Source organism: Struthio camelus, chromosome 8 (genome assembly GCF_040807025.1).
Source record: "Struthio camelus isolate bStrCam1 chromosome 8, bStrCam1.hap1, whole genome shotgun sequence".
Taxonomy (NCBI): domain Eukaryota; kingdom Metazoa; phylum Chordata; class Aves; order Struthioniformes; family Struthionidae; genus Struthio; species Struthio camelus.
The window spans coordinates 31,909,850-31,930,563 of NC_090949.1; the positions used below are offsets into that span (position 1 = coordinate 31,909,850).

At 37.9% G+C, this 20,714-nt stretch overlaps 1 protein-coding gene across 3 annotated transcripts in view; it reads left to right on the top strand.

Annotated features, from left to right (window-relative positions):
• Nucleotides 1–20,714, top strand: part of LOC104149623 (nardilysin) — a 47,618-nt gene that overhangs the window by 22,312 nt on the left and 4,592 nt on the right. Inside the window, exons 19-34 of one of the 3 annotated variants that reach the window (XM_068953186.1) lie at nt 1,645–1,696; nt 2,791–2,941; nt 4,788–4,915; nt 6,635–6,797; nt 7,994–8,025; nt 8,325–8,463; nt 9,004–9,051; nt 9,545–9,597; nt 11,297–11,380; nt 12,411–12,501; nt 12,987–13,103; nt 13,674–13,763; nt 14,414–14,486; nt 17,562–17,641; nt 17,939–18,160; nt 19,623–19,750. In XM_068953186.1, the coding sequence (XP_068809287.1) occupies nt 1,645–1,696; nt 2,791–2,941; nt 4,788–4,915; nt 6,635–6,797; nt 7,994–8,025; nt 8,325–8,463; nt 9,004–9,051; nt 9,545–9,597; nt 11,297–11,380; nt 12,411–12,501; nt 12,987–13,103; nt 13,674–13,763; nt 14,414–14,486; nt 17,562–17,641; nt 17,939–17,983 (1,346 nt within the window). In that variant the 3' untranslated portion in view covers nt 17,984–18,160; nt 19,623–19,750. Of the gene's footprint in view, nt 1–1,644; nt 1,697–2,790; nt 2,942–4,787; nt 4,916–6,634; nt 6,798–7,993; nt 8,026–8,324; nt 8,464–9,003; nt 9,052–9,544; nt 9,598–11,296; nt 11,381–12,410; nt 12,502–12,986; nt 13,104–13,673; nt 13,764–14,413; nt 17,522–17,561; nt 17,642–17,938; nt 18,161–19,622; nt 19,751–20,714 lie in introns of those variants that run through there. The other 2 variants (XM_068953187.1, XM_068953188.1) reach the window with 2 other exon arrangements.

Here is a 20,714-nt window from a genome sequence, read left to right on the forward strand (position 1 = left end):
ACTTTGGGGGAGATATTGCAGATTTCTGATGGTACCTACAGAAGATCTTATGCTGAAGTTAGGTAAGGTGTGCAAGTTTTCCTCTTTATGGTGACACATAACTCAGTGTTGGATTTAGGAAGAAGAAAAGAGCTTAAATGCTTACCCATCGCTTTTTATCCTGCAGTAGAATAAGAAAGGCCAGACAATAACTTACATTCAAAAAGAAGACTTTGGTATAACGAGATTGGTTTATTTAATAGTAAAGAAAAGGTCATATCTTTTGTTCTTTTATTATCAAATAGATAGATTTTGTAAAGTTGAGGTTGGTTTATCACCATTTGTGTTGTATGGCTTTGTCAGTCCAGTGCTGGAGAAAAAAAGTCATCTTCTTTGTGGGTACCTGACGTTTCTTTGTCCATTGCAACTGCATTATTTCTGTTGAAGCTCAAGGGGCATTTTTCTTGCTTTTTTTTCTTTTCTTCTATTTTCTTTTTCTCCTAATTTCATCTGCCTCCAGTCAACCAAATTCTAACTGGCTACTTTTGTCATGCAGTCTAGTATACCAGAGGTGCCTGGCTCTGATTATATCTTTATTTCTCGCTTGTCTTACCTGGGTTATATAAACTTGAATGTCTTAACTATGCTAGCCTGATAAGCCGCTTCGATTCCAGTGGATTTTTTTTTTTCCTCTTTTGTTCACTGTGCAAGAGCTTGCACAGTGATTCAAACTCTGGAGCCTTTCTTTATGGGAATGCATCACAGTATTTACCTTAAAAAGATAGGTCAGTAGAAGACAGTGTCTGACCAATTATTGGCGTTCTTATGGTTTCTTTGGCCTCTGACTTCTCAACATGAAGCTGCCCCAGGAACTGAAAGCCCTTTTCACAACTCACTTTATTTCCTCTTTTCAAAGAAATGTCGATGTCTTGTAAAAAATCTAACTAAGAGAATATGAGAGCATCTCAGGAGCAAAAGCACCTGGGAGGAAAGAGCCAGTTTTAGGCTTGCAAGTCTGGTAGTTTAAAAAAACAAACAGATAAAAACAAAACAAAACCAGAAAACGACAGAAACCCCAAACCAAAAAAAACTCCAATCTTTCCTTGCCCTCAAACCTTCATCTTCTCTCTGTATACTCAGAAAATATTATCTGTAATCACTGAGACACAGTATAAAATTAAACTATTTACTATTATTAGTATAATGATTTTATGTAGGATAATACTTTAGTTCCTGTTGAGAAGCTTTTTGATGTAGCTCAAACGTAGCTTTATATACTGCAATAGAGTTTTTTGTTGTTTTAGAGCCCTTTTTATTGCTTTTGACAGAAACAGAGTAATATTAACATCTATAAAGATAATGGAAACAGATAAAGACATTATACTTGTCTTTAGTAATTTACAAGCTGAATAAATATTAAATCTATTTTCACCAGAAGAGTGGCTTTTCCAGTTTCTAAATGCAAAGTGACTACAATTCCAAGTTTTCATTAGATTTAAATGTAGTTCAAAGAAATAAGTTGGCCAAAACAGAACAGTCTAGAGGAAAAGTATTTGCATACTTGAATTGAAGCTGACATTGTTTCTGCAGTTGTTTTTTCCTTTGACATTGTTTCTGCAGTTGTTTTTTTCCTTTCTTTCTTTTTTTTTTTTTCTTTCTCCACAGCTTATGTACATTTCCACCTGATTTCTGCACAGGTACAACAGTCTGCAAAGAGGTAAGAATCTCTCTCTGTAATATACCTTGCAGACCAAGACAGAAAATTTATTCTACAATGAAGTAGTACCAATTAAAATGTCCAACACAGATTAGAATAAAGACTTTCTTTCTTTCCTCAAATTTTCTTTGTAGTTCAGTAGTTATCTTTTGAGGAGATGTGGAATGGAGTATTTTTGCCAGAGAAAGGAAATGCATACTAGGGGTTAGTGCAGCTGCCTCAATGTAACAGTAGTTTATAAACCTTATGGTAATCACAGTCATTTGCCAGAAACAGAAAGCTCATCAAAGATTCCATTGGAATGGACCACCAGCTGTGGGCAGCACATTCAACAAGCTGAAAAATCTCCTGTATATAGCTGTGGAAAAACCTGAGACAGAGCAACAGTAGAGTGTGTGTGTGTTGCATCGTCTTCTGTTTGTAACTCCATAAATACATTACACCCCCACCCCCCATATGCAGCTTGCCCACTAACCTTTGATCAAGACTGTCTATTGCAACAAGGGGTAGAACCAATTTTTTAGAAATATCTTTGTATACCTGTTTTTCATCAGGCCTCAGCAATGTAGGTTTTGAGTTTTTAATAGAAATGCTTGATCCTAATGTTCTGGGGCACTTTGCAATTTTTAACCATCATGAAAGTCTCCTTAAAATTATAGAATATATTTATACCTATTGTGTCTCCATTACAGCCACTTCCATTTCAGATAAAGATATGAATCTTCCAAGTGGCTTCTATGCAGCTACCTTTAACACATTTTTTAGCATTATTAGTATTTTACAAACAAACAATTAAAAATGATTCTTTATTCAAGTTAGGTGTTATCCTTGTGTACTCTAGGGAATGGTGTGGATTGTTATACTTTGTAGTTCTAATAACCTTTTTTTCCTTTTCATCAAATCTACAAAACTTTGAGGTTTCATGTCAGAAATCCTAGAAGACATTCTTGTATGTCCTTTGCATGAAAAAACTAATTCATAGCTAGGTGTTTCAAGCTTTTAGCCTGAACAGCTTATTTTTAAAACTATTATCTTCAATATGTGTGTCTTTTCTGTGTTGATTCCCACTCTCACTTCCTTTTTCATTCATGCAGTGTGGTGCTGCTAGAGATTTTTGTTAGCATCCTCTCTCTGAATCTCTCAGAACCAGCATATGGAGCTGATATCGCTAAACTGAAGTACAAACTAGTGGCTGGAGAGCATGGTTTGATCATTAGAGTGAAAGGATTCAGTCATAAGCTACCTGTAAGTACCAAATGGACATCCTCCTTGACAGAGTTCAACAAATCAGATGCTGAACATTGTTTTGTAAGTTAGTCAGAAGCCTGAAAGACTTAGGTTTACATTGCAACTCATTAATTCATGTGGTTACATCATATTAAAGGTTATAGAGGGGTAATGGTTTTGTGTATAACAACCATGTGCATTTCCTGCTGAGTTGCTCAAAACATGTAAGGTTAGTGAGGGGAAGACTTACGAATTACAACAAGAATGAGTATGGAGTAAAGAAGGTTAAGTGCAAAGGAACTGATCTTTGACCAAGTCAGTGTTTTTTGCATGCAGTAAGAGAGAAAATCAAATTAAACTGTTTAAAAATACTAAAATCTGATGTTAAATTTATAATGCAACTCTTCTCAGTATAAATCTGATTTTAACTTCTGCTTATTACGTGTAAGCTTCCCATGGCTTCCTCTAATGGAAGTGGTCTAAGAGCCAGGGCCAAGACAGATAACAAGGGCAGGTATGTGTGCAGAGCATATTGTTTGAAGGTGCAAGGGGGAGAAAGCTGGGGAGGAATAATGAGGCACACAGCAGCAAGCTGGGACAAGTTAGTGTTTGCTCCTGCCTGTTTCCACGTAATACAGCTGTTGTTAAAAAGTGCTTTCCTAATAGCTTTTGTGTTCCATGTTATGAGATAGACAGTAACTGTCACAGGTGCTTCTTTTTTGACTATTTGACCTCCCCTGTCTACACAAAGTGTCTTTGACACAGACTGATCTCCACCAGCTGGTTATGTGAAAAGAGCAGTTACAAGTATGACCGCTGATAATGGTTTCTTGTTAGGTGAGTAAAATAGAGATATATATGCAATACAGGTAAGTTTGTGTTAGCAAGGGGACTTAGCTGCTAAATGCTAACACTTCTAAGGAATCTCAGCTAAAGGCCAAGAGCCTTCTGTTAACTGTGAACTTCTGGACCCACGATGAACTTGTGTTACTAAAGTTATTAGTCTCAGTGCCAAGATGGAATTTTAATCTCAGTTCTCAAATTGTCATAGCTGGCTTTCAGAAGCTTTTCAGTCATCACAGGGATGGCCTTTGGGAGGAGAGCTAAATAGTAAGAGAGGTTATTACACCCAATTGTTCAGTTACAAGGAAGAGATTATTGGGAACTCTTGGAGCAGAATTTAATTTGAAGCCAAAGAAAACGAATAATCTAGAACAAGAAAAAACTCAAGGAATACCTATATATTCTGAAATTGGGTATACTTTTCTGTTTTCTCTGGAGTCCTGCATACATTTTGACTATGAGGCAGAGATGAAAGGAGTAGAATGAATTTTCATCCCTTCTATGATATCTTTTTTTGAGACTAGAGGTGAGCAAGCTATTTGCATACTCTGCAGGATGATATAAGAGAATACTTTCCTGTCCAGATTCATCCCATCAGTATACTTAGACTGTTTCTTTCTTTGTGGACTTTGTTTTCAAGTAAATAATTTTCGTTGTGATTTACTGATTATTATAAGTTTAAATTCTTAATGTATTTTGTATTGAAAGAGAGCCATCTAATTTTAAGTTCTCTACCTAGAAAGCTTCATATGGTTTTAACAACATTTTTATCTGATTGATGTGCAGTGACTGTGATATGCCCTGGTAACTGATCATTTATTTTTAAACAATTAATTTATTTATTAAAGATCTTACTGTATTTTATATATAATTGATTAGTTGCCAGGAGAAAGTGTAACAGGTTTAAACAGTGGTTTTTTGGGAAGCTCTTTTTTGTCTCATGTTTTGTTGATTTGAAAAGAACCAAGTCATTCTCCTCTTCATGGTACAAATGACTAAGAAAATAGTGTTTTCTTTACAGCTACTGTTTCAGCTCATCATTGACCATGTGTCTAACTTCAGTTTTACTCCAGAGGTTTTTGAGATGGTTAAAGAGGAACTAAAAAAGACCTATTTCAATATGCTCATCAAACCAGACGTGTTAGCCAAGTGAGTCTCTGTGGGAAAGGCTTAATTTTAGGGTGGTGGTAGAAAAGAAAGCAGTCATCTTTGTTTATCCTGTGTTGTCATAGTAGCATACTGTAGCAGCTTGAGGAGTTGCTTATCTTTTTATCATAAATTAACATACAGTGCTTTGCATAATCTTGTTGAATGTAGTAGATGCCAGCACAATAACTGTAAGAGTCCAATTTTCATATTGGCAAATATTTTTGCTTTATACTAAGTACCCAATATTAACGATCAAGTTCCAAAAGTTAACATGAATTCCTATATAAAGATGGTTATTGTATATATTTTTCTTTAGAGTTGCTTGCATTTCTTCTGTCAGTAACCTCTGCGTGTACCCACTGTAAGGTTAAAACTTCTCCTTAGAAAATTGTCAAATCTGAAAAATTGTCAGCTGGGGTCATTCCTCTTCCAGCATCCCAGCGCAGCTGCCCTTTGGTTCCTTCTATTTGCCACCGGGCTCAGATCGCACACGTTGCATTCTCTTTCCTTATCAGTCCCCCTCGTTCTCCCTGGAAGAAACTTTATTTATACTTTGATTATTATTTAGACAGCTTTTGTTCATTGCTCTTTCTTTTTAAAAATATGGTGAAAGAGAGAAGAGGAGATACTCGAAGCCTGATGCTGCAGATGTACAGATAAGTTGATAAGCTGACAAAACTGGCATTGCATAAGGTCAGTGTCAACCAGCGAAGTTTCTGCTTGATCCAGAAATCTGCCTGATCTTTACTGGAGTCAGAGCTTCTTTGTAGCCCAAAAGTGCAAAAGATACCTAGAATCTTCTTCAAAAAACTACATTAATGAAAGTCATGAGAAAAGGCAGTATTTTGTACCGTATGAATATAACCTGACATCTTACTTGATCCTTTCCTTGTATCTGATGACATAAATATTCTGATAGCACTGTGTGATGAATTTCTTAAAAGAGAAAATGTTAATCAAAATTATACAAGGCTGTAGCCTCCTGACCTGTAGTAGTCGCTAGAGGTTACTTCTCTGTGGCTTTGTTCTTGCTAGGAAGGAAGAGTGCATCCTGAAATGGAGACATTAGATCAAAGCTTAGGGTATTTCTTAGCCTTCATATCACTAACAGCTATTGACACAACAAATAATGTTATCTTCATTAGGATTTTACCTTGAGTTTGCTAACTGACATTAAAAGGCATCTGTATACCTGCAGATTAAAAAAGCTTCTGATTCTGCATTTTTTTGATGAAGAAATGCACAGCAGTGTAATGCATCAATGACAAGAACTGGGTGTCATTCTGCTGTACTCCAGTATATAGGATTACACGCTGCTGTATAGGTAGTGCAAACAATGCATAGGTCCCTCAGGAAAGAGAGGACCTGTGCATTAAAAGTTCAGTTGTATATTGCCAAACCAACTCCAGCAAAAAGGCAATCCCGTGCGAAATGTCATCTCTGGAAATGCAGCATATTGGAGGATGTATGGTGGTTGCATTTTGTCAGATCACTTTTGCTCAGTCCAGTTTCTCAGCGGCATGTGCTGTTTTTCTTTCTGAATGGTTGGCTCTTTGGTGTGAAATACTTCTGCAGTAACACTGACTGATTTTCTTACCAATTTGTTTTTCATTGCAGTGAAACCTTCCAAGACGTTGTGGTCTACTCTCTGCTTGCTACAGTTGTGAAATGCATTTCTGAATTAAAATGTTTTTTTGTTTGTTTTGTTTTGTTTTCTAGGGACCTACATCATGTAATTTTGGAGCATGGCAAGTGGTCTGTGATAGACAAATACAGGAGATTAATGAAGGGACTTTCTGCAGAGTCTTTATTGTCCTTTATTAAGGCTTTCAAGTCACAGCTATTTGTGGAGGGTTTAGCACAAGGAAATGTAACATGCCAAGTAAGTATTAAGCTCAGTAGTGAAAGTTTGGGCTCTGTCTTGTTTTTAGTAGAATAGCTATGTTTTAAAAACTACTACTAACCGTTTTGACAGCCTTATTTTCCACTAGTGTTTTGGCAGATCCGGGTGACATGAGAGTGCCAACGCAGTTGAGAATACTTTGCTATTTTACCCCTGTATCGTGCAAACACAATGAGTAGTTGTTTTATGCTTCAAATATGGTTTCTGTGGTGTATTTAAGAATCAGAAGTTGTTCTCTGTATACTCTGCCAGTCTGTATTTCTAGTGGGATCATTCTAACTGTGCAGCTGTTAGAATGCACAGTTGGAATTGGTTTTCTTGCTAAATTTGTAGTGTATATACAGCCAAGTGATAGGATTGACTGCAGTAATACACCTTAAGATCGTGTTATCATTCTCACAATTCATCTGTCTGTCTAGAAGCCAAAGTGTTAGCTAGCACTCTGATGTAGACCAGGCATTTTAGCTTTTAAAAACCTGGTCATACCAAGGTTTAGCCCCAGATACACTTGTACAGTGCTCCCTCTATTTCTCACTAGACATACAAGTTGGCTGTTTTTACAACAAGAAAGCAGTCTTGTAGAAACTTTTGCCGAAGTATTTTGTTAGAACTAGAGGCTCTGGTAATTTCAGAGGTGTTCTCTTGGGATCCTGGCTTGAAAGCTAAGCTGAAGATTTGGGCATAAACTATCACAGAGTTAAGATTTCTTTGTGGGAATGCAGCATTATACTTACCATGTAGTTACCTGCCTCCTTGCACTGTTCTGTTGTTCTCTTATTTGCTGGCTTTCCCTCAGCTGGAGCTGGAGTTTCTTTCCAAGCATTTCAGCATCACATGCAAGACAGGGTACTCCTCTCAGTTTCTTGTATCTGATGTGCTATCTGCTTGAAGTGTATTATGCTGAATCTTTCATGGGTTCTTTTCTTGCTTCTTTAGAGAGTCTACAGACTTCCAAGCAAGAAATTATATTGGTGAGTTTTTTTCCTTCTGCAATATAGAATAAAGCAGACCCTCTTGTCACCTTTGAGAGACTTGGAACTTGACAAATCACTGGCAGAGTACTGGAATATCATGGCAAAGCCAGGCAATCAATTTCTTTCTGAATGCTGCAGAATGCATTGGAACAAATAATTCCCTTCTCCAAAGTTAAACTAAGTTTATACTTTCTCTCCTAGGAAGCAAAGGATTTTATGAGTTATGTTGTGGAGTGAGTATCTGTTTGATTCCTGTACAATTCCGCTTCAGTTATTCTTTTCTGGAGGGGAGGAGTTGGCTAGGGTGGGAAGAATACTGAAAGCACAATTGAAATTCCTTGAAGACATTTAATTATATTATCATGATAATATAGAGAGCCTCTCTGTCTTTCTGCTCATTAAATAGGAAGTGGTTTTAAGGGGAGGGGAATGATGCTGAGTTGACGGCATCTGGATTGTGATGCCTCGTTCTGTGTTTTTTGCCTAAGACGTGAGTGTGTGTTTGACGCTCTGCTGTTTGTATTCCCTTCAGAAAGCTCCAGTTTGCTCCTCTGGCCCATTCCTGCCCTGTTCAGTTCCGGGTGGTGGATTTGCCAAATGCGCACATGCTCTGTAAGGTGAAAACTCTTAACAAAAATGATGCCAACTCTGAAGTGACAGTTTATTATCAGGTAATGCACTAGAGATTTGCACATAATCATAATTTGCACATAATCATTTATGTTAGTGGTTTGCGGTGCAGTCACAATTTGAAGAGTATCAACACAGAGCCACCAAAAAGCAGAACCTGTCTGTGTGATCACTCTGCAGGGAAAGTGGACTGAATTATAGTGATTCTGTAAGCAAACTCCCGGTGCACAAGAGCTACTTATTTTGAGACCTACTAAAATCCATGATGAAGTTGCAGCCTATATTATTTTATACACAATTATTGTGAATATGTATCTCCTACTTTTCCATATGTCACCCACTCCAGTCTTGATATCGTCACCTTTCTTGTCTTTCTTGCCGTTGATGCTTTATTTTTCCCGCAGTTAATTCAAGATAGTCTTTCCACTCATGCAGTGGATCTGAAATGAAATCGTTTGCTGTCTGCTTTGGAGGCACAATGGAAAGCCAGAAATCATTGACTTTTCATTTTTTGTGATAACTTACTGAGCAGTTAATGCTGAAGACCATCCAATCTGGCTTTGTTTGTTTGTTTGTTCTAGGCTGGGGCAAGGAATTTAAGAGAATGTGTTCTTATGGAGTTGCTTGTGGTAAGTCTGACCTTTCCTAACAAATCTTGAATGCTTACTGGCACTTGTATAGGCAGCATTTATATTCCATGCAACGTCTGGTGCTTGGAAAAATAGTGATTAGTATTAAGACAAGATCATAACTCTAAAGACATGTGTGTTTGTCACATCCTACTAGCACTTTCCTGGTATAAGTAGTTGGGACTGTCTGAGCATGGTACTTCAAATAATGTGCTGTTTCACTTAAGAACTAATAAATTAAAAATTTCATTGTGAAATATAAGTTCTTGTGAAGATTAATCTCCTGTCTTACACTATTGCAGGACATAGATTTTCCCTGTTTTAGTTTCTTTCTAGCACAGTGAGAACAGGAGGATTTGAGTTTAGTTGTTTTAGTCCCTTCTTCCTTGATTTGACCGTGCTTATCTATTGGGTATGAAGCAGTGTGGGTATGATAAAATATCTGCTGTTGAACACAGGAGTACATTTTGACTAAATTCAGGCTATATTTCAGACCCATATGGAAGAGCCTTGTTTCAGTTTCCTGCGAACCAAAGAAACACTTGGGTAAGCTCTTTGTCAGGAGGTATATATAGCTCCTTTAATCTGTTTTTTTTTTTTCCTCAACAATTAGTCCCATATACTTTGTTGCTATGGGAAACTGTTCCTGTGTCTAATTATTGGAATAGTGTATCTGAAAGTACAAAGTAATACACTACAAACAAACCCAGCCTCATCACTGGATACTTCTGTTACAGCTACTCAGTTAATTTATCTAGGTCCACAGATGGGTCTGTTCCTTACCTTTGGTTGTACAGAAGTGGAGCCTGGGGTCTTTTCCTATCTGCGTTTATTGGCGTTATGTACAGTCTGAATCTAGGCCAGTGTTCAAATTTTGAATACTCTTCTTCATCTAATTTAGTTGCTTTGGTAGCTTCTATATTGCAGTTAGATAAGCAAAGCTTCTATAAACTGATAATGTCCCTGAAGAAAGCAATCTATATATATTGGGGATGTCCATATAAACTGTGACACTGAAGATACCAGTGTTCATTTGTTGCTATATCCTGGATAGACAGTGGTAGCTAAGGCAAAGGAACATCCTTAACTGTCTTTTTGGACTGTGAGACAAAGACTTGTGTTTTTGTCTCTTAGTCTGCAACAGATGAGGTAGTTTTCTTGATCAGAGTCCATACTGATAGTTCTTAATGAACTTAAAAAGACCCCTCTGTCCCCTCCCCATCCTCCCCCCGCCCCCGGAAAAAAAGAAAATTTAGATTGGATTTCTCATGTATAGGTCTCATGCTTCACTGCATTGGGGTGAAGCTCATATTAATTGGCCTCAAAATGGCTAAAGTATTTGAGGTTTGGCCTCTTCTGCAGAAGTGACCAGTGCTTGTAAATGACAGTCTATTGAGGCATCTCTAATGTTTGAGAGTTGATCAGGTACAGACATTATCAGAGTAAGTTCTGAAAGGCAGACGTAGCAGTTAAAGGTTGCATTTCTTCAAGAGAAACATGAAGCTGTTTTCTGCCTGTGCTTCCTCCTCCACACCTGGTAAATCTCCTGGGTTCCTTAAGTGTCATTCCTCAAGAAGTTGGCAACCTCAGTGATCTCGTATGCATGGTGTCCATTTCTGTGTTCATCCCTGTGGCCCTCAGACCTGTAGAGGGAAATGTTAAGTGCTGTCAAGGAAATGTCATGTTTTTCTCAGACTGTAACCTGTGGGATGGGAAGTGTCAGCTGAGATGTCCACAAATAATAAACTAGCTTAGCTTTCACTGAGAGGTTAGATATTTTTCAATAGTCTTGGTCTCTAAATCAGAGGTAGGAATGTGAGAGCCCCAGTCAGACTGTCCATTTTAACCAGCAGGGAATATGCCATGGCTTCAACTATGGTATTTGGTGGCTGCAGGTGCCTAAAAACAGTTTCAGCTGGATTGGTGAGAACTCAGCATGAACCCTTTGTGGTCTATTTTGTAATTTCTTATATTTAATTTACAGGAATTCTCAGAAATAATTATCTAGGTCTGTTTATCAAATGTATAACAAAGCTGCAAAGGAGACTAGTTGGACTTAGAAAAGGTCATGCCTGTTAGTATTGGAATTTGTCTTTAAGTTAGCTCGTCAGGAGTCTTTGATAATGGCATCCTTACTGAAACTTCAGGTCTAAGTGCTGGTAATGCTCTTATTTGGTTGTTGTGGATTATGGATATAAAGGGATTTGTGCTTATGGCCTTTTTTTTCCCCTCTCTTTCATTTAAGCTACCATGTGTATCCTGCCTGCAGAAATAATTCTGGGATCATTGGATTCTCCATTACTGTAACAACACAAGCAACCAAGAATAAGTAAGTCTTACTAATTTAAGAATGTTTTGGCTTCAAGGGTTTCCAGCTGGGGATTCTGAGGTTCAGAGACAGTATGTGCAGACCCGCACATACCTGGACTGGTATTCCAGATTCCAAAGATTTCTTATTCTTATAATGCTTGTATTTACAGTTACAGCTATTTATGGTACAGCTCTTGGAAACTCGTGTTTATCTGTGAGTTTTAGAAGTGAAAATAATTTTACACAGTTCTTGAAAATCTCTGCTGCGTATACTCCATGTTTTATGATGTTAATATTACACAGATCGTTAGCGTCTTTCCTTTTTATTCCTTTTGGATAGCAGGTGCTCTTTTTTTTCTCAAGTCCATTACCCTTAAAATTTTTGCTGTTCCTCTTTGCAGTTTGTTAAGAGTCTACTTAATTGACAATTAAAGACCAGGCATGTGTGAACAACACAACCTCCCAAAGCATCTATTTTGAAATTATTAAGCTATTGATTTTTTTCAAACTGTTTATTTGTTAGCACTGTTAATGCCTAAGTGACTGTGCATGTGCCTTTTTGGGTAATGATACCACTGTTCGCTTTGAAGACTGCTATGTTTCATAGGAGACTTTTTGCAGTTTCACACAACAGTCTTAAAGGAAGGGCAGAAATTAAACATGCCAGCTTCAAAATCTTTCTCATTCAGCTCACAGTGATATGATTAAAAATACCGTGTGGACAAAGTGGCTTTACTGGGTATTGCCTTTAAGCAAGAGATCATGATCATGTATTCATTGGAGAAAGAGCTTCGAAAGAACCACAGAAGACAACTGAGAGGAATAGGAAAGCCAGGCACAGACATAGAAGTGGTGGTGCGGTCTTAACAGTAGTTTAGAGATAAAGATTTTTGGTCAGGTGTCACCTGAATGAGGCTTAGACCTGTGAGGATTTTCCCTCTCCTAACTGAAAGAACGCAGAAGACCCCAGGTCTGATATAGGAGAGTTTTGAATCTGAAAGGTAAATGCGTTATCTCTAGTTTCTTTTCTTCCTTTTGTCATCTTTCAGTTCTGAATTTGTTGACAAGAAAATAGAAGAATTTCTTTTGCACTTTGAGGAAAAAATGAAGCTTTTAACTGAAGATGCATTCCATGCTCAGGTAATCGGAAAGAAGCAACCTAGGACACCTCCAAGGAATAACTGTGTTCCTTTTTGATTTATTGAAAAACATAGCAGGCAGCCTGCTTGGAGAGGAAGAAAGAAAAGTGATACTGTATCTGTTCCTACTTTTGTTTTGTGACTTTGGATGGAGAACAGAAGGACGTTTTTTGGGACTTGCCTCATAACTGAGCAGAGGATACTTAGATTTTTCTTTTATGGATTTTAATGCTGTATTTCCTACAGTGCAAGGCAGTATTGGGTTCAGGGGTATGTTCAGCGCGCTCGGGTGTCTCACGAGATGTTGGTGAATCAGAACTTAAGACAGTTGCCCTAGCTACAGATACCAGTCATTGCAGTAAACATTACTACTGATTGATTTTAATACATTTGACCAGCAGCCTAAGTTAGTTGAATTCTAATCATACTTCTTTTCCAGGATTCTTGGCTTCCTGTAAGAGTATTAATAAAAGTATATTTTTACAGGTCGATGCTCTGATCAATATTAAAGAATGTGAAGATTCTTTTCTTGGTGAAGAAGTAGATAGAAATTGGAATGAAGTGATGAGTCAGCAGTATCTTTTTGACAGGCTTGCCTGCGAGGTAATGAATTTAATTTGGAATTAACTCAGTCGCATTCTTGCATCTTACTAGCCCTTTATATTTAAAATACACAATGAAATTCAGATCAGTTAAAACTGGAGATAACTTCTTCTTGGCTTCAGAGGGGCCGTTATGTTTTCCTAATAAATACTCTTTTTGAATAGAAGGCAGAATATTATTTCAACAAATGGCTGAAACGCAAATCAAAATGATTACCCATGTGTTATGAAGAATAAACATCGAAACTAATCTTTTGAGTGAGTCTTTCAGGTTTTGAAGGCATTGTCCACTACTTTTCCAAGTGAATAGGGATTAAAATTCAGATCTATTTCACAAAACTTGGGAAAATTCAATTTATTTCCACTTGCCAAGCACTGGCTAAATCAGAGACTGCTGCTGTCAGAGCTTGCTGTTTAGCTATTAGGCTCATATTTGGTGCTCGAGTTCATAAATTTGAAAACATAAGGCTTATAAAGATATTTCAAGTGGTCCTTAACGTTAGCAATCAGATAGCTTTTAAAATACCAGTGCAGTATTTGGGACTCATAAAATGTACTTTTGTGGATTTAGATTGAAGCATTAAAATCATTTACCAAAGCAGACCTGGTTGAATGGTTCCAAACTCTCAGAGGAAATGATAGAAAAATACTCAGTATACATGTAAGTAAATCTGTAATCAGTACAATGTTAGAATATTTTCCTTTATATCTTTCCTAAAATGAATTAATAATGTGACTTTCTTAATTAAATTCCAAGACCTCTTCTTTTCTTCTTACCCATGTCCTGTGACTTAAGCATTTTTAAGGTGGAATCCTATGAAAAAATGTCCAAAACTTTAAAATTCTGAAATGTAGCAGTTGAATGATGGGATTAAAAATATTATTTGCACTGGATGTCAGTCTCTGAACTCCCACTGCTACTTAAAACCATAACTTAAGAACTCTGAAAGTTGCAGAAAATACGTGAAATTCTGTAGTGGGTTTTATCCCTGTAATTTTCAGGAGTGGGAATAATCTTATCAGCTCGAGCCATCTAGATGTTAGACGTACAGTTAAGCTGCTTCTGCCACGAGTGGAGAGAGACCCCTCTGGAGGTGACTGCTTCCATTTTCAGACAGGGAGGATGAAGCACTACCTGAAAATACCGTCCGTTGACTAGAAAGGGAGCCTAGACTACTCATTTAGAATTTTGAGTCCTAATGAATCCAACTCATAATGTTTTGCTAAATTGACTTATGAAACATGTGTAAAGCTTAGTTTGGATTTTTTACCATCCACTTCTTATTGCTTTTCTGGCCTTTGAATTTCCAGGTTGTTGGATATGGCGAACAAGAACAGGATTCAGAGTTTGCAACTGTCTTAGATGTTCAGCATCCACTGCTTGGTGAACGCCCTCAGCTAACTTTCTTACCCCCTTCTTCTTATATGAAAAATACTGCTTTCATCAGGCACATCAGCGATTTCACATTAGCCCTGAACCTTTTCCCTTACCATAAGATATTAAAATAAGTTTTTGTTCTTCTTCTGTGCAAGTCTTGTTTAAGTAATTTTCAATTTGAGAACATTCCAAATCATTTTGATTCAATAATGGAGTTTGTATGGTCAATGAATTTGGGTAAGTTCATTCTTCGTTGTTGTAAAGATTAAGGAACAGAGGAATGAAAGGTGTATAATTGTCCGGTAGGGCTCCACACGGAACCAGAACTGCTTTTGAGATGCATGAACTGTTTATTCGTATGGACAATATATCTGTTACTGTAAAGTATTTTTAACGCAGTTTCTGTATGTTCTGTAGCAAAATGAGACAGAATGATTAAGAGAAAAAAAGAAAATAGGAGAAATTATTCATCTGATCATCAGAACTGTCATACTAGATCAGACTAACTTCCACCTACCCCATCTCATTTCTGATAGCCAGTAATAGATGCTTAGGAAAGAGTTCAAGAACAGTGAATATATAGAGCAATCCTTGCCTGCTACGTGCCCAGCTTTCAGCTTTTATGTTTAGATGCTTCATGAGCCAGAAGATGCATCTGAAACACTGCGTTTCAAAACCACAGACAGACCTGCACTTTGTGAATTTGAGTTACTGACTAAACGTTAATTTATATCGTTAGCCCTCACAAGATACTGTTGCAGTGCATTCCACGGTTTGCTTATGCATTCTGTGAAAAGTATTTTCATTTATGTATTTTGAACCTGCTACCTGAATAAATATTATCGCATGCCTTCAAGTTCTTGTATTGTGAGAAACGGCAAATAATTATTCCCTAGTGCTTTCTTTGCACATTAATGATTTCACGGGTATGTACTGCATATCCTCTTAGTCTTTCTCTGAGTTGAAGCCCTGAAAAGTGTAAAACGTCTCTAGGTCATCCCTGTTGCCCTTCTCAGTATCTTTTCTAGTTGCATTAGGCCTTTTATGAGGTGGGAAGATCAAAGTTGCATGCAAAATTAAAAAAACATGTTCGCCATCAGTTTCCTGTATAGAGACATGATAGATTCTGTTAACCTCACCTACTCTTTAGCAGGCTTCCAGCTTGTATTTGATGTATTTGAACAAATTTTTATTATTAACCTTCTCACCACTTTTATTGCCCTTTAGTATCAAAGTAATATGAAGTCAGTTCATGAGGTCAGGCTTTTAAATGTGTACAAATTTCAGACCTTGCTAATGCATAAGAAGCTATAAAAAAGATAATTGAATGTAAATTTCCAATGAGTTCTGTCAGTTTTCTTTATTTCTGGAAATCTAAAACTTGATTTAGCCTTTGTAAGAAAATTGCTGCCATCAAAACTCAGATATAGAACGTTACTTTCCAAGTATTGCTTATCTTCTAAGCGTTATTGCAAGGTGTTCTCTTTGTTTAGATCTTATTTATGTCTGTGTCTTATTAGCAAACTATGTAGATTCAGGGATTTTTCTTAAATGTTTGGTTGTAAGGCTTTCTGTTATCCTTTAGGTGTAGTGGCTTAAATTAAATGGATGTATGTGCTTTCAGCTTAGTCCCAGTGGGTGAATATATATGCATGAAAGTAAATTGCTACAGCTGGAACTAATTAATTTCTTGACCGGCAGACTCAGCAGATAAAAACCCTGAAATGGGTCATTTAAAATGTCTTTGCTGTTTGGCCTCAGTTGTACTTGGCTACACACTGCAACTGTAACCTCTACTCTTCCACCTAAATTTGCAGCCTTCAGACAAGGGCTACAAAAATGAACTGATATGCAGCCAAGGGAAATATTTACCAACTTGGCCTTCTCTTTGCTTTAATCCTGTATAATCTATCCATGTAGCTAGGTTAGGGTCTGTCAAAATATCAGGGAGATCTGCTTCTTACATTATCGTAACCGCTAACTCATTATTAATTAAGAAGGCTGCCTTGTCATGGTTGAAAAGGTTGCAATGGTTTCTTTAATAGTGAGGAAGCCCTACCAAGTAGCTGCATGTAGTCCTTTAAAAACAATCTCCCACTGATGTCCATAGTGAAATTTGAACATGAATCAGCGCTGCAAATAATTTTAAAAGAATTTATTTTATTTTTTAAATCATGTTCACGCTCATTCAGTTTTGTGAGATGTAGTTAGAGATCAGTTGCAGTTACAGGTTAGCTGTAAGATCTAAGAACATAGCCTTAACTATTGCTTAGTGATCCCCCACCCCCGCCCCAGTGGCTACTACCACCAGCTATCTGAAAGAAATATAAGTAAGTTCATCACCCTGCAGTATATGGCCTCACTTCTGGAGAAATTGTTACAAGGTAAACTATTGTAGTCCTGAAGCTAGCTGAGGACTGTGTTCTACTGTGGTTGCCACTGTGAAATCAGAGCCACAAGCTTCTGTTTAGCTGTGTAATACCTGGTTCAGTGCGACTCATGTCTTGGCTGGGGAGCCTGTGCTCCATAGCTCTATAAGAAAAATGAGATGCTGTAGCTCAGTAGTCTGTTCATCTCCTATTGACCAAGGAGCAACAAGCCTGGTAAACTATTTGCTAGGTAGTTCTCTGTCACTACTACATTGAAGAATGTCAAACCTCCATTTTGGGTCACAGGGACTTGAAAATATTTACTTAAGGACAGAGCTCTGCGTGTTTTTGTCCTGTGACTAGGAAGACCAATCTATGCCAACCCTCCAGATCCTTCCCCACTGTAGCAAATTAGTGCTTATTCTCTCTCTTTATGTGCAACTACTCAGACAGTCCTGCCTCTAGTCCTGGACAAGTTGGCACAGAATTTGAGCGCTGGTTCACTCCAGTAAAGTGAATTTACCATATTTCACTTCATCATGTGATGGCAGTCTTTGCTAGGACATGCTTACTACTAGCCTGCAGATGGTTCTCAGCCACAAGGAAAGCTCTGAGGACCATTTCTCCTAAGGTGTGGACTAGGTGCATCTCCACAGCTTGATTCTGATTAATATTGGCTTACTGTGTTGACTGTTGCCTTTTCCTCAACCAGGTCCCCTAGTAGACAACTTACCAGTCTGCAGCAGGAATGGCTGTTGCTTTTCTCAAGTTGACCAAAAAGTTCCTTCCTTGGTAAGTGACCCAAGTTTCATGGTGAGGCTCAAATCTGGTGTGAAGGACCCTCTTAAGGCCATCTTTAGAAACCTGGCACCCTGTATACTGCAGCGCGTCTCTGGTAGTGATCACCTCTACCAGCAGCTCCTTTTCAGTATATTTGGGATGGGTCCTTTTTTCTTCACAAACTCGATTTAGTGTTAGACCTTAACCAGCCATCAATGTACTTGTTTTCCCTGCCTCCCGTCCCTCCCGGCACCTTGTAGTCTTTTTGTAAGTCTTGACATCAAGGGGATTGTCTTTTTCTGTTAACAGGCCTTGTTCTTTAAGAGAGAAAAAGAAAAACTTCAAACTTATTAGACTTGCTAGCTGACAGAATCATGGAAATGACCATTTGCAAGTTATTTCAGGAACACACAGCTGCAAAAATTTTGTCATGAGGACAATCTACAACAAGCTTAAGCTTGTCTGTTAAGCTGTCACGTGGGACTCTACCATGCCTTCATCAACCAGTATGTTGTTCCCAGGGCATCCAAGGTCAGTGCAAACTCCTCTGTAGAGTGCTCCTAAAATACTGCTATAACTTTTTTTGAATAGAGGAAAGCAGGACTTGCAAAGTAAGCGTGGATGTGTGTCTGTATGTATGTGTGGTGTGTTGAGCAGGCCACAGGCCACCCAGTAATGTGCAAATGGAGTAATGACGAATCTAAAAGGAGCGCCTACTTAAGAGTCAAAGTTATGCATTCTACATGTAAATTCCACTTTCTCTGCTGCCATCTTTTGCCCTTTGAATCTCTCTTAAGGCTGAGACTGTGCCATTAGGAGAAAACTGAATTTGGTGCTGGATATGTGCCAGTGTAATATACCAGCCATAAAAAAGTATGCTGTTTATATATTTTTGCACGTGCAGGTGGCGCGTGCGCACACGCGCGCGCACACACACACACACACACACACAAAACTGCAAAGAAAAATGTAGCTGGTGTCATGAGTGTGCATACATATGCCAACAGTGAAAAGGTATATGTGAATTATCAGCCTTGCTGGATTATTCAGTAGTATTGCTTCTGCTCCCCCCCCCACCTTTTTTCTTTCTGGCGCCTTTATAAGGTGTAGTATTGTTGAGAAAAATTTTGGAGTGAGTCACCGTGCAGTGAAAAAACCTGCAATAATCCATGGCTACAGCCACCTTCTTGAAAGGAAGGATGTAAAATAAGAAGTGCGCTTTAAAGCTGTTTCAAAAGTTAAAATCAAGGACTGCTTTGACAGAGATCAAACTCAATGTAAGGAAATGATGCACACATACTACTGCAGAAGACAGAAATCTAACATCAATAACCAATTTACACACATTATATAAACACTAAAGGGATTTATATGCATAAGTATAGTTGTATTGCATCTTAATGAAAGTAGTCCACACAGTATTAGTATGGATTATCTCATAAAGAACAGTTACTATGTATGTGTAAAAAGTGAAACTTTAGAAATAAGTTGATATATAATTTTATTGCTAATACAGTATAAGGTTAAAATAAATAAATACCCCCCCCCCCCCCGAGTTGTTATAGCAGGTGTACCTCAAAGGCTCAGACAGGTTTGGGATTCTTTTCTGAGGCTCTGTCACTGCCCCCCCCCCCCCCCCCCAGCCCTGGTGATATTTGCGACAATATTACTTTGCTATGCTATTTAACTGAAAGGGAGACCTATTTTCAGTTTCAGTCCTTACCAGTTTTGTAATAACAATTTTTGTCTGAAAGGCCTGAACTGCTTTTGTCAGTGTTGCTTTGGGGGGGGGGGAACCTAACTGAGAATTACTTTTAATAAATACTCCATTTCAAAAGGCATTATAACAACTCAAACCATTTGAAGAACGTATAGTCTGTTGTCTTCAGTGCTGTAATTCAGCATGCTTCTTTGAGTATGTTCTGTGAAATTCCTGGGACAGGAAAAAAAGAATGCCCATTTGAAGCATGTCTTTGTGTTCTTGGTTTTCAAGAGGTACATAATCAGTGGCTGTTGGTGTTTTAAGACCAATGTATTGCACTGGCTAATGACCAAATTGAAGATATGCAGTAGACGTCCTGCAAAGACAGCTCAAAGGGGACATACTGCAATACCTAACAGGTAAGTCTTGTAAACATTTATCTGCATGCTCAAGCTTCTCACCCCTCTGGGAAATGCAGTAAACAATGGGGAGAAGTTCATGTAAGATCCACACCTCCTGCCCATTTCATGAAATGCCTCTAGTTATCTCTCCTCTGTTGATAATATCCTTGTTTCTCATCTATGATTTCCTTTTTACAAGGGACAGGGAAGAGGGAGTTAGCTAACTGAACTGTTAATACGTGACTTGCTTAAGAGTACGTTGCTCATGTGTCCATCTTAAGCTACCATTGCAGTTCTAGTACATTAGATCACTTTTTGGCTTAATTTCCATAGAAGTGCTGGGTTGTTGGTAATGTAAGAAAAGTTAAGACCGCCTGTTGTGATTCCAAGAATAGCAGTGCACCTCTCCTTTTTGTGAGCGACTGAAGGGTGCATATTTGGTTGAAATATATGTTTTTCAGCATCAGTAAATGTGGTTTATCAAAAGCTGTTTAAAAGAAATTTAGTAGCTTGCAATTAGTGCTCAAATACTCTAATATGTCATAGTTAGGGTTAAAAATGGCACCATTTTGTAGTATGTGCCAGGTAATTTTGAGATAAAAAATGTTCTCACAGTGGATAAGGACCAATGTATTTGTACTGCTGGAGTTTTTACTTACTTGCTTATTCCTTCTCATCACATCGTGGCTGTAATTATTTAGCATAGTTAAATATAATGAGCCAGGCACTATCGTCCGTGTGGTTTGAAGATGATCAAAATCCAAGTGGCAGAGGAAAAGAATTCAGAAAAAATTGATCTGTTCATTTGCATGTAGAATAGGAAGTATTTCAGCGTTGCCATTGTGAAGTTGAAGATGCTGAATACAGAGTGAAACTGTAAAGAGAGTAGCACAGTAGTACTCCCAGGTCCTGCTTTGGCTTTGGACAATTAAAAGCTAAGGAAACCCAAAATATCACACAGTACTAGCTCTAGGACAGCATT